Here is a 14975-nt window from a genome sequence, read left to right on the forward strand (position 1 = left end):
GAGCTCTGTCAGAGTGACCATCAGTTCTTGGTCACCTCCCTGACCAAGGCCCTTCTCCCCAGATTGCTCAGTTTGGCCGGGCGGCCAGCTCTAGGAAGAGTCTTGGTGGTTCCAAACTTCTTCCATTTAAGATCTGTGCCTCGACACAATCCTGTCTCAGAGCTCTACAGACAATTCCTTCGACCTCATTGCTTGGTTTTTTCTCTGGCATGCAATGTCAACTGTGGGACCTTATGTAGACAGGTGTGTGCCTTTCCAAATCATGTCCAATCAATTGAATTTACCACAGGTGCTCCAATCAAGTTGTAAAAACAAAGGACAATCAATGGAAACAGGATGCACCGGAGCTCAATTTCAAGTCTCATAGCAAAGGGTCTGAATACTTATGTAAATAGGATATTGCAGTTTGTTATTTTTAATACATTTGCATCAATGTCTAAACCGGTTTCCCTTTGTTATTATGGGGTAGTGTGTGTAGATTGATTCTCATTTAAAAAAAGTTATCAATTTTAGAATAAGGCTGTAATGTAACAAAATGTGGAAAAAGGGGTCTGAATACTTTCCGAATGCAAAAATGTCTCAATGGGTCTCCTTGTGTGATTTTTGGTGATGATTATCTACGTACCATGTCATAATGGAGCACTTCCCTATACCGTACGTCCATTCTGGCTCGATATATACCCCAACATTCATAAATAAATGACCTTTCACCCTCCACGTTGGGCCCATAGAGATAGATGCCACTACGATTCAAATGGCCTTCTTTCATATTGTATTATGATGTTAAATAACACAAGTTGTTTTGAGAAGATTGTTGTTTTATAATACATTTCATAAATCCAGTTGTCCTTATTAACCGCATAGGGGTCATAACATTCATGCAGTGATTACCACAATTTAACAATGTCCGATAGTGGTTATCATAAAATATAGCTCACAGACATTACCCTTGCCACCCCATAGTGGACCAATATGTGAAATTTGGCCCTCTGGCCCATGGACTATTGATCTAATTCATTATCAGAGCACCATGCATGCCAGGAAGGCACCATATGCGATAACAATGAATGCAAGGACAATATTTCAAGTATGAAAACATTTTTATTGGTAAAGCATTTCTAAGACAAAAAAAATCGTAACATTTAAGAATAAAAAAATATAGCAAAATTACAATCTCAAGTCTTTTACAAGGCCATCTTTACGGTTTATCTAACAACCTATTGCTTATTGCACACAATGTCTGCTCAGTGTATTATTATTTTTTTAAGGCATCTAGATGTTTACAATCCAAAACGTCATCCAAAAACACTGATTTGCAGACATCGTCTGTGGTTGTTTAGAACAACAAAAAATACTCAAAATACTCAATACCTTTCATTATGTTCCATAACTCTGTTTTGCTGTCCTTCAAACTCATGAATATAACTGTGCTTTATTACTACACAACAGAATGATTACACGTTGATAAAAACAACATTCCTGCCATATAACCCTGCAACAATACAAGAGACTATGCAGATACAGTTCCCACATACCAGCATATGATTCACCCAGAATAGAACATAATGCAACACAAATGCAATTCCAAAAAGCATAGGCTACAACATTACTACACAACGAATGACATAACTGTAGAGGCACATATACACCGCATCTGTTAGGATTCACTGAAATGATTACCATATAACAATCTGCCTTATTATAACTTGACATTACCAGTCAATATATTCCTGACCTTGCTCATGTGGAATGGCTACTTTGGTATATCAATGTGATTCTTTGGAAGTCTCAGTTGCCCAGTGATTTGACTGATGAATGTGCTGGCTGTATTGATTGCAAATATCATAATATAAAATCCATTCCACCAACTAGCATTGAGGCTTATACAAGTGATCGGTTCCTTTCTAATTATATCAGTGAAATATATAGATAATTTTACGGTCTCTTCCAAGTCTCACTGATAGCCCTGTAGAGAGAGGGTGAAAGGAAGCAACATTCAGTGTTATCAGACGCTTCAGTGTTTCATCATGGAATATAAAGTGCCATTGTAGAGTCATTGCTCTTGATTTGCACATTCTCCTTTTGCCTCTGAGAAATGATCTCTTTCCACACAGCAGTAAAGGTCAGCAGGTACGATACTCCCAACTCTCAATAGATCCACATCTTTGATGCGTCTTTTGGAACATTGTCATCATTGGTTTTTGAAATCAACAGACATCACTAGATTTAGCAGCGTTGGTAAGAACCTCTGTTAATGCCTTCTAAAATAACATCTGACTCGCTCCATGGAAGGATGGTAATCTTCAAAGTTTGTGCAAGTCATGTCCTCTGCTGTATTGCCTCGTTTTATAAGCGCTAATTTGTACCCATTCGCCTCGGTTCACTGCTCTGTGTCACTGAGCTTGCCGTTAGATGCCTCGATCATGGCACGGAATCTGGAGTTGTCATCTGCCAGCAGGGCAGCAGGGGTGTCGAACTCCAAAATCTGGAATGAAGAAAATAAACAAGTTCTGACCAACAAGTATTTTGACCCACTAGAGAAATGTTTCCTTAGGTACACAGTAGTATATCAAATATTTTGTTTAGTATATGCTGTTAACCCTTTACACTCGTACCAATATACAGGTTGGAAATGGCAGATTTGGACACTGATAAGTGCCTAAATTGGAACACAGTGGCTGTACAGTAACATACTATACACGACGTCAGAGCTCAGGCTCTGTTCTTCACAGCGCTGTATGGGTTTTGACTGACAGCCGTTCTTGGCAATTTTCAATTTTTTTGTCTGAGTGAGGGAAAAGCTGTAAATTAAGAGGACTCAATGCATTTTGAAATATGAGACGTTGAGGATTACAATGAAATATATAACTTTGATGTCAAACGCCTGTGAGCCCAAATGTGCACTTCACATTTCCATATCATAAAACTCATGTAATATACAGTCAGTGTTTATGATCACTATGTTTGATATACAGTTACAAGATGACATGGCGTTATACCCTGGGTTGTCTTGAACAGAATGAGCCTGTTTGTTGTATTGTGATGAACATTTGCCATGGACCACGCATCAATGCACTTAAGACTCCATTCTAAGCCCACCAAAATTATGTTCTGCTTCTCTGAATTGCCTTGTGAAAGCCTAGCAGTGTAATATTGTATTTTATAATTTAGCTAGCCATGTTGGCAATTAGAACAAGCTTTCAAATTATGCACACCTGTCCCAGATTGCGGTTAAAATGGACGCTTTTGGATTGCGTAAACAACAGTAATTGTGTAAAGGCAGGAGTTTTCAGGGCTGTGTTCCAAACAAAACAACTACAAGTGTACTTGCTCTAGTTCCTCAACAGCACAGCTAGGAGAGCTCAAAAAATAACCTTATAGTTGAATACTCTTCTGCATTGAAATTACTTAGGAACTGGGCACACTTTGGAAAAGTGAAACACCAGTTACACCACCTCTCACTCAAATCCATGTCATTTTTTTCTCTTATGTTGCACCTGTCCCAGAATTTCCAGGAATATTCTCATCATGTTACTGAATGTATCCAGAGTATTTTCAGATTTTGTTATTGTCCAATGAGATGAAAAGTACTCCTGGTCTTATTCCACGTTTTGCTGTTTTACAGACAGAATTCAAATGTATTATTTTCTCACTCAGCTACACACAATACCCCATAATGACAAAGTCAAAACATGTTTTTAGAAATGTTTGCTAATTTATTGAAAATGAAATACAGAAATATCTAATTGACATAAGTATTCACACACCCATGAGTCAATACTTTGTACAAGCACCCTTGGCAGCAATTTCAGCTGTAAGAGCATTCCACACCTGGATTGTGCAACATTAGCCCATTATTCTTTTCAAAACTCTTCAATCTCTGTCATATTAGTTGTTGATCATTCCTAGGCAACCATTTTCAGGTCTTGCCATGATTTAAGTCAAAATTGTAACTTGGTGACTCACGAACATTCACGGTCCTCTTGGTAAACAACTCCAGTGTAGCCCTGTGTTTTAGATTATTGTACTGCTGAAAGGTGAATTCATCTGTCTGGTGTAGAGGTCGACCGATTAATCGGAATGGCCAATTAATTCAGGCCGATTTCAAGTTTTCATAACAATCGGAAATCGGTATTTTTGGGCGCTGATTTGCCGTTTTTTTTTTTTATACCTTTATTTAATCTTTATTTAACTAGGCAAGTCAGTTAAGATCACATTCTTATTTTCAATGACGGCCTAGGAACAGTGGGTTAACTGCCTTGTTCAGGGGCAGAACGACAGATTTTCACCTTGTCAGCTCGGGGGATGCAATATTGCAACCTTAACTTGTCCAACGCAATAACGACCTGCCTCTCTCTCGTTGCACTCCACAAAGAGTTACGCGAATGCAGCAAGCCAAGGTAAGTTGCTAGCTAGCATTAAACTTCTTATAAAAAACAATCATAATCACTAGTTAACTACACATGGTTGATGATATTACTAGATATTATCTAGCGTGTCCTGCGTTGCATATAATCTGACGGAGCATACAAGTATCTGACTAAGCGGTGGTAGGCAGAAGCAGGCACGTAAACATTCATTCAAACAGCACTTTATTGCGTTTTGCCAGCAGCTCTTCGTTGTGCGTCAAGCATTGCGCTGTTTATGACTTCAAGCCTATCAACTCCCGAGATGAGGCTTGTGTAACCGAAGTGAAATGGCTAGCTAGTTAGCGCGTGCTAATTGTCGATGTGTTCCTGGTTCGAGCCCAGGGAGGAGCGAGGAGAGGGACGGAAGCTATACTGTTACACTGGCAATACTAACGTGCCTATAAGAACATCCAATAGTCAAAGGTTAATGAAATACAAATGGTATGGAGAGAAATAGTCCTATAATTCCTATAATAACCAACCTAAAACTTCTTACCTGGGAATATTGAAGACTCATGTTAAAAGGAACCACCAGCTCTCATATATTCTCATGTTCTGAGCAAGGAACTGAAACGTTAGCTTTCTTACATGGCACATATTTTACATGGAACATATTGCACTTTTACTTTCTTCTCCAACACTTTGTTTTTGCATTATTTAAACCAAATTGAACATGTTTCATTATTTACTTGAGGCTAAATTGATTTTATTGATGTATTATATTCAGTGTTCATTCAGTATTGTTGTAATTGTCATTATTACAAATAAATAAATACAAAAAAATAAAAATAATCTGCCGATTAATTGGTATTGGCGTTTATGGTCCTCCAATAATCGGTATCGGCGTTGAAAAATCATAATCGGTCGACCTCTAGTCTGATGAAACACTGAACCAGGTTTTCCTCTAGGATTTTGCCTATGCTTAGCTCCATTCCATTTCTTTTTATCCTGAAACTCCCCAGTCCTTAACGATTACAAGAATACCCATAACATGATCCAGCCACCATTATAATTGAAAATATGAAGAATGGTACTCAGTAATGTGTTGTATTTGATTTGCCCCAAACATAACACTTTGTATTAAGGACAAAAAGTTAATTTCTTTGCCACATGGTTCTGCAATATTACTTTAGTGCCTTGTTGCAAACAGGATGCATGTTTTAGAATATTTTTATTCCGTAAAGGCTTCCTTCTTTTCACTCCGTCAATTATGTTGGTATTGTGGAGTAACTGCAATGTTGTTGATCCATCCAGTTCTCTCATATCACAGCCATCTAACTGTTTTAAAGTGACTATTTGCCTCATGGTGAAATCCCTGAGCGGTTTCCTTCTTCTCCAGCAACTGAGTTAAGAAGGACGCCTGTATCTTTGTAGTGACTGGGTGTATTGATACACCATCCAAAGTGTTATGAATAACGTCACCATGCTCAAAGGGATATTCAATGTCTGCTTTTTACATTTTTACTATTCTACCAATAGATGCCCTTCTTTGTGAGGCATTGAACAACCTTCCTGGTCTTTGTGGCTGAATCTGTCTTTGAAATTCACTTCTCAACTGAGGGACCTTACAGATAGTTGTATGTGTGGGGTACAGATATAAGGTAATCAATAAAAAAAAATCTAGTTAACCACTATTATTGCACACAGCGTGAGCCCTTGCAACTTATTATGCAACTTGTTAAGCACATTTCTACTCCTGAACTTATTTAGGTTGGCCATAACAAAGGGGTTGAATACTTATTGACTTAAGACATTTCAGCTTTTAATTTTTAATTAATTCCACATTGACATTATGGAGTATTGTGTGTAGGCCAGTGGAAAAAAACATCTAAATCTAATCCATTTTAAATTCAGGCTGTAACACAACAAAATGTGGAAAAAGTCAAGAGGTGTGAATACTTTCTGAAGGAACTGTGTATATTTTTACACTATACTACAAACCCAGAATTAGAAGACGTCAAATGTGTTTCATTAGCCACTGGTATGATTCAATAGATACAAATGGTTACAAGTCCCTCTCAAATAAACACAGAGCTAAGAGCTGCAGAACATAGAAGAAATAGAATGATATGGTAGCGTCTCAAATGGCACCCTATTCCCAAAAGGCCCTGGTCAAAAGCAGTGCACTACATAGGGAATAGGGTGCCATTAAGATGCATTCTATATGTCTATGGTGCAGAAGACCCACCTGTCCCTGGTCCAACACCATGACCCTGTTACAGCTCATCACAGTGTTGAGGCGATGGGCGATGATCAACGTGGTGCAGCTGCTGAATGACTCGCGGATGGTTTCCTGAATCAGCCGGTCTGTCTCTGTGTCGATGGCTGCAGTCGCCTCATCCAACAGCAAGATCTGGCAACCAAACACATGTCACATTTAAGCAAACTTTGCAGAGGTTCAATCACAAAGATTGGTAGAATAAGGAAGTAACAAAATAGAAACAACATTGAATATGGATGTGTATATTACAATATTAAGGAGTGCTATAACTATGTAGGACTAGTCCCTAAACGTCTTTTGTCGTCATCTTCAGTTGTTGGAATTTCCAACTGCATTGTATAGAATCAGAGTGACATTACAACACAAGCCATGTGGTGGCAATGTTACGCCTTGGAGAAGCTGCTGCCTTCTGCCCACCTTATGTGACTACCTCAATATTAGGATGTGAGGCACAAAAGCTTTCCTCTGTGGTAACAGAAAAGAGAAAATCAATCTAACTGCCCGTGTCCTGTGTGTGTGTGTGCTATGGAGAGAAAGAGACGTGATGCAACGCTAGAGTGTGTGTGAGTGTGCGCACGTGCATGTGTGATGTGTCTGTGTTTGTGTGTGTTTACCTTGCTGTGTCTCAGCAGTGCTCTTGCCACACACAGTAGTTGTCTCTCTCCCACTGAGAAATTCTCTCCGTTCTCTGTCACCTCGGACTGGAGGGAGTGGGGCAGTTGGCTGATCTGAACATGATGAGAGACGAAATGGAGTCAAAACACAAGCCACATATCGTTTTCAACTGTTAAAAAATCTCTAGTGGGGAACTTTAATCTTACACAGGTCTAGGATTTGTTATCAATTACTGTCAGCGCTAGTAACACTATCAGAAGGCGTACAAGGCAATGAATACATAGTATGATGTCAACACATAAGGACTACTTGACGTTTGTATACAGACAGACATTATCAATATATTTGGGGTTAAACTGACATAACATAAATAGAGTAAGCAATGCATTGCTAACATTTACCATCTATCCCTACTTACAATCTCCTTTATATGGGACCTCTCAAGTGCATCCCAGATCTGGGGATCTGAGTATTGATTCCATGGGTCCAGATTGGACCTATTTGATAAGGAAAAATAAGAATAAAGAATCAATCTCCATAATTGTAAACAAGCCTAGATAACAGTACAACAAGAGTCCGGTGAAGTTGCCCGTGGGGTCAGTTTGACATATACCCCACTAATGGTTAAAGGGATACTTTGGGTAAGTAGGACATTTCCCGAAATTCCAGAGTCAGACAAACTCATGTCATGGATACCAATTGTAAGTCTCTGTGTGTAGTTTGAAGGAAGTTGACGGTAGCATATTGTTAGCTTAGCGCAATTGCTGGAAGTCTATAAGTATCTACTACTCAGCTCCTCTCAAAAGCATGGAAATTAACCTAACTATTCAAAGGCTGGATGGTTAGCACTTTGTACTCTAAGTATTCATTACAAGTATATATGAAATTATAATGTTTTTATTATAGTTATTTCTGGAACTATTTTCTCCGGACTACGCATTTCATTCATCGATGGTGGGCACAAGCATTGGCTGTGTGCAAGTGTAAACACAGCAGGCCAGCTGAGACAGTGGCAGTTTGAACGAGGTTGCTAGATAGATATCAAGTAACCGAAGTGTGAGAAGATAAACCTCACAAAAGAAACAGAGTACATCAGACTGCCAATGCTTGTCCAGAGCAAATATTTTTACCTCGCAGCCGTGACTGTAAAGTTTGTCACTCAACTTCCAGCAGTGTCAACAATGTTAAAGGCATAAAAAAATGCTAACCTCCTATGTTATTGTAATGGTGAGAGGTTAGCATGTCTTGGGGGTATGATATTTGTGTGTCTAACTTTCTCAGTCATCATTATTCACGATTCGTTCTGGACTATCCGTAATCATGGTAGCATCCACATTAATGTAGAAGTGTTTAGAAACATATCCTATTCTTAATTACAATAAAAGTGACTCCAAAATGACAACAGGTTATTTACCATTCATGTCCATTTGGCACAAAATAATCAGAAACACAACCAAAACAAAACAGCAAATGGAACCAACAAATTTAAAGGAATATGGGACCAAACACTAAACTATTGACTACTTTAATAGAGATAAGTGAATTTGTCCCAATACTTTTGGTCCCCTAAAATGGGGGGACAAAAAAGTACTGTAATTTCTAAAAAGGGTCCACCCAACATGAATGAAAATACACTCAAATTAAAGCTGACCGTGTATAATTTCAAATCCAAAGTGTTGGAGTACAGAGCCAAAACAACAAAAACATGGTCACCGTCCCAATACTTTGAGCTCACTGTATACTTTTGGAAAGTTGAAGGCTTCCAAAGTTTTGAATAGAAAAAGGTCATTCAAGACGGTTGAAAGCCTTTTCAACATCAGACATGATTGATAAATCTATATCTTGTTTTTTTAGCGTATTGTATTGAACTGAAACATGTTATTGTATTTGTTTGTAAGGGTCTATTTTTTATAAACCTTGTTTGATTGAGTTGCCATGAATATAACGTTAGCAAGCTAGATAACAACACTCCGACCAAGGATCTCTGAAAGTGAATGGTTTGCTCAGATTTTTTTTATAACTAGGGGACTATTATGAGAGGATGGAACTGACAAGCCATAAGATGAGACATTTCCTGAAGGAAACAGCGGTCCAATCAGAGGCCATTCTATGCACATCAGGACAAAGTGGAATGGGGGTAAGTGTGATGCGATCTTACATTATCTGATTGATTGAATAGTAGCTAGCTGCTCTCATGATAAAATGTGATAGGCCTGTCACTTTTCTTGTGGATGGGCTGTCCATTACATCTGTGATGCCCTCCGCTCAAAGCCAAAGAAAACCAGAGTACAACAAAATTATGTGCTCTCCTTTTTTCATTATTCAACATTGAGTGGTGCCAATATTTGAGTCTTTATTCAACTTGATTCAAGTACTTTCCAACTAATTATACATTTTCCACATGCTTGAGAAACAAATAGATTGAATTGACTTTATAGTGTTAGCTATATAATGCATGACATCATGCCACTAAATCAGAACATCTATTATGGCCTTTTTCAGGTGTATATTTGTATATCCTTTGTATATTTCAAATGATTTTCCCAATGTCCTGTTCCCTTTATTGCTCACTCTGGTTTAGATAGAAGACATGCCTGCTGTGGACAGTCCACAAGGAACGGACTCCATGTTTGCTGGAGTAACATCACATTCAGAACCAGAATAGAGGACAAGCCTCAATTTTTGCTGGCAAGTACTCAAAATATGCAATCAATGTTTACACTTCAGCACTTGTTTTGTCATATTAGGATGGTAATGCAATCATTGACGTGTCCAGACACATCTATTCTAACAAATGGACAGGTAGCCTAACTGCCCCTCCAGGATAGTTTTGCTGACTTGGGTAAAGTGGAGGGTTTCTTTGAATGGCGCTCCCTTTCAAGTGTGCTCAGAGGCACCCTTTCTGAAGTGTGGGAAGCTGACTATATCCACTACACTAATCTGATCAACTGCATCCAGAAGTGTCACACATGTTCTTTCTGTATGTATGGAAACATCCTTGTGTTTACATTGTATTCACTGGTTTATCAGCTCCTCTTTCCTCATTTCAGACACTCCAAGATTCAACTTGTCCACCCAAAACAATCAAAATAGTGGATTGCCCGGCCAATAAGTCAGCCTACCACACAAAGATTCTGGAATGACCTGATGGAGCGCGTCCTGAAGAGACGCATGGACAAATACTGGGAGTCCAAATCCCAAGTAGCCCCATCCCAAATCCAACCTACATAGCCCCATCCCAAATCCAACCTACATAGCCCCATCCCAAATCCAACCTACATAGCCCCATCCCAAATCCAACCTACATAGCCCCATCCCAAATCCAACATACATAGCCCCATCCCAAATCCAACATACATAGCCCCATCCCAAATCCAACATACATAGCCCCATCCCAAATCCATCCCCCATCCCAAATCCTACATTGCCCCATCCCAAATCCAACCTACATAGCCCCATCCCAAATCCCCAACCTACATAGCCCCATCCCAAATCCAACCTACATAGCCCCATCCCAAATCCAACCTACATAGCCCCATCCCAAATCCAACCTACATAGCCCCATCCCAAATCCAACCTACATAGCCCCATCCCAAATCCAACCTACATAGCCCCATCCCAAATCCAACCTACATAGCCCCATCCCAAATCCAACATACATAGCCCCATCCCAAATCCAACATACATAGCCCCATCCCAAATCCAACATACATAGCCCCATCCCAAATCCAACCTACATAGCCCCATCCCAAATCCAACCTACATAGCCCCATCCCAAATCCAACCTACATAGCCCCATCCCAAATCCAACCTACATAGCCCCATCCCAAATCCAACATACATAGCCCCATCCCAAATCCAACATACATAGCCCCATCCCAAATCCAACATACATAGCCCCATCCCAAATCCAACATACATAGCCCCATCCCAAACCCAAAATACATAGCCGCATAGCCCCATCCCAAATCCAACATGCATAGCCCCATCCCAAATCCAACATACATAGCCCCATCCCAAATCCAACATACATAGCCCCATCCCAAATCCAACATACATAGCCCCATCCCAAAACCAATATACATAGCCCCATCCCAAAACCAACATACATAGCCCCATCCCAAAACCAACATGCATAGCCCCATCCCAAAACCAACATACATAGCCCCCATCCCAAAACCAACATAGCCCCATCCCAAATCCAACATAGCCCCATCCCAAAACCAACATAGTCCCATCCCAAAACCAACATAGCCCCATCCCAAAACCAACATAGCCCCATCCCAAAACCAACATAGTCCCATCCCAAAACCAACATAGTCCCATCCCAAAACCAACATAGCCCCATCCCAAAACCCAGCAAAGAGGATGTCATTATTGGTTTATGATGATCCACATTAGCTTTTGCTAAAGCAGCAGCTATTCTTCTTGGGGTCCACACAAAAACATAAAACATGACAAGTAACAAAACAGTGATATACTGATAGACAAAGACAGTCACTCACGTCAAGATCATTGCGGGACACACATCAAGATTCAAGGACACTTGGGGGCTATTCTGACACCCCTAACTCATCTGGTATCTATGGAAATGGTCGTCCTTGAACAACTACCTACATTAATACAAACTACTACAAAATACAAACACTCTGGTCATTATCACACTGCATCTGTAGCATAATAAAATGATTCACTGTAGACTACTACATAACAGCAACCCCATACCATTCACTGTAGACTACCACTGGACATAACATCACCCCCATACCATTCACTGTAGACTACCACTGGACATAACATCACCCCCATACCATTCACTGTAGACTACCACTGGACATAACAGCACCCCCATACCATTCACTGTAGACTACCACTGGACATAACATCACCCCCATACCATTCACTGTAGACTACCACTGGACATACCAGCACCACCATACCATTCACTGTAGACTACCACTGGACATACCAGCACCACCATACCATTCACTGTAGACTACCACTGGACATACCAGCACCACCATACCATTCACTGTAGACTACCACTGGACATACCAGCACCACCATACCATTCACTGTAGACTACCAGCACCCCCACATAACACCACTGCACCCCCCCATACCATTCACTGTAGACTACCACTGGACATAACAGCACCCCCATACCATTCACTGTAGACTACCACTGGACATACCAGCACCACCATACCATTCACTGTAGACTACCACTGGACATAACACCACCCCCATACCATTCACTGTAGACTACCACTGGACATACCACCCCCATACCATTCACTGTAGACTACCACTGGACATAACATCACCCCCATACCATTCACTGTAGACTACCACTGGACATAACAGCACCCCCATACCATTCACTGTAGACTACCACTGGACATAAGACTAGCACCCCCCCATACCATTCACTGTAGACTACCACTGGACATAACAGCACCCCCATACCATTCACTGTAGACTATCACTGGACATACCAGCACCCCCATACCATTCACTGTAGACTACCACTGGACATAACAGCACCCCCATACCATTCACTGTAGACTACCACTGGACATAACAGCACCCCCATACCATTCACTGTAGACTACCACTGGACATAACACCACCCCCATACTTACTTTGTACTGTCTATTTTATTGTATATTTGACCTTTAATTGATGTGCATTGTTTGAATGTCTATACTGTGTTTTAAAATACATAATGATCTTTGCCTCTTCATTGATTGTCATGTCATTACATAGGTATACGCTGTTTTGTTGCTTCTACCAATTTACCTTAAGTATTCAAATGTTACTAACACATAGATCTGACTGCTATATTTCATATTACAAATACGATGTTGTAGCATACTGTAATGAATCACTTCTAGCAGATAGAACCAGTACCACCTATTTTGTTCCTAAGGGGATTTATTTCAATGATTTGACACAATTGGTTATGGCAATGTCTGGCTGTGAATGAATGCAAAACTCTTCTGTTCCCTCGTCCCAGTCTCTCTCCCTTCAGTGCCCACTCAAACACCAGTCGATATGCAACCAGCCTGTATTGACTAAGAGTCGTTAGATACAAATAATCTAATAATAAACTATTTGATTTGATCAGAGTGCAATTATGAAACAAAAGTTACCGATAGATTGTCTTCTTTATATTTTGTTACTGTGGGTGGGACAAGCAAGAATAATGTCACTTACTTGATAGACAGCTGTCCATTCGGTCCAGCAGGTAGGGGCTGTTTCTTACAGTTTCATTTTGGGATATGGAAGAATGTCTCCATAACTCCAGGATTGATAAGCGCAGAAAATTCCTCAGGGTTTGTTACAGTCTCTGTGTGCGTTGCTTTCTTTGCCATAGATATCAAGCCCCCCCAGTCCGTAAATTAGGAAGTTGATAGAATCTCATTTCATAAAATATAGATTACTATGTATACCTTTGTTAGACTATAAATGACCAACCACATAGCTTTGTAGTAGTTAGGTCTATTTCCCTGCTTTTGAGAGGAGCTGGCTAGTAGATACCCATAGACCTCCAGAAATTGTGCTAAGCTAACGATATGCTACATTCAACTTCCTTCAAAATGCACGCAGAGACATAAAATGGTATCCATGAGTTTGTCTGACTCTGGGTAAGTAGGAAATGACCCAATATCCAAAGGATCCCTTAAAGGTTAGGATTGGGGAGGGAAGCTGATCTTACATCTGTACCTAGGAGAATCTTAGGTAAATCATTAATACATACCTGATAGTGCCAATGAAGAGAACGGGCTCCTGGGGAATGACTGACAGCTTGCTTCTCAGGTCTTCCAATCCGATCTGTGCAATGTTGATGTCGTCGATGGTGATGGAGCCCCCAGTCAGCTCCACCAGTCTGAAGAGAGCTACGCCCAGTGAGGACTTCCCTAGATAGATAGAAACGGGGGGTTGTGAGTAAACTACGATTAGTTCGGATAAATGATAATCACATCTACATGTGAAGATTACAGTTCACTGGTTAATGTTTACTTTTTTTTTATGAGAACGTTTTTGAATGAGAATCATTAGAAAACAAACATCAAACCATCAATTCAACCCATTGTTACATTATTTCTTAGTAAATACCAGGTAAACACCAGCGGAAACAAAGATAATAAAATGAAACATTAACGATGTAAAACGATACATAGAAATAAGGAGGGAAGTACCTGAGCCAGTGCGACCCACAATGCCGATGGTCTCCTCTGGCAGGATGTTAAAGGAAAGTTTCTTGAGCACCAGCGGCAGGTCGTCCCGGTAACACATCTCCACATCCTGGAAGGAGATCCGTCCCTTATCTGGCCAGCAGGGGGCAGGAGAGGAGGGTCCAGTGATCTGCCGCGGCGCCTCACCTTCTAAGGTCTGAGACAGAAAAAATAGATCCAATATGGAGTGCTAATCTCTGTATCTCCAATCCCATGAAGTAAAGACCTCTACCTCTCAATATAATTGTAATTTATAGATCTCTAAAAGCTTGTTGGCACTTTGAGAGAAAAAAAGTTGTTCCTCTGATATGGGGGTGTTTATGTTTTGATGGGTGTTGTGTGAAACAGGCCCTGTCATGTGCTGTGATGTGTGACGGGCCACACACTGGGTTCCATCTGCTTCCTGCTGGGCCTCTCAGAGACGGTGTGTGTCCCAAACGGCACACGACTCCCTATACTGTGGGCTACTTTTAACCAAACCCTATGGGC

The 14975-nt window shown here is 40.4% G+C and overlaps 1 protein-coding gene across 1 annotated transcript in view; it reads right to left on the reverse strand.

Moving 5' to 3' along the window:
* Positions 1 to 1081: 1081 nt before the first annotated feature.
* wu:fb13g09 (ATP-binding cassette sub-family C member 5) overlaps positions 1082 to 14975 on the reverse strand; it is a 50496-nt gene continuing 36602 nt past the window's right edge. The window contains exons 24-29 of the mRNA XM_029662426.2: positions 14451 to 14643; positions 14009 to 14168; positions 7664 to 7742; positions 7245 to 7358; positions 6598 to 6762; positions 1082 to 2485 (exon numbers count right to left, since the gene is read on the reverse strand). Coding sequence (XP_029518286.2) covers positions 2381 to 2485; positions 6598 to 6762; positions 7245 to 7358; positions 7664 to 7742; positions 14009 to 14168; positions 14451 to 14643 — 816 coding nt within the window. The 3' untranslated portion in view covers positions 1082 to 2380. The remainder of the gene's footprint in view (positions 2486 to 6597; positions 6763 to 7244; positions 7359 to 7663; positions 7743 to 14008; positions 14169 to 14450; positions 14644 to 14975) is intronic.

Source organism: Oncorhynchus nerka, linkage group LG6 (assembly GCF_034236695.1).
Source record: "Oncorhynchus nerka isolate Pitt River linkage group LG6, Oner_Uvic_2.0, whole genome shotgun sequence".
Taxonomy (NCBI): domain Eukaryota; kingdom Metazoa; phylum Chordata; class Actinopteri; order Salmoniformes; family Salmonidae; genus Oncorhynchus; species Oncorhynchus nerka.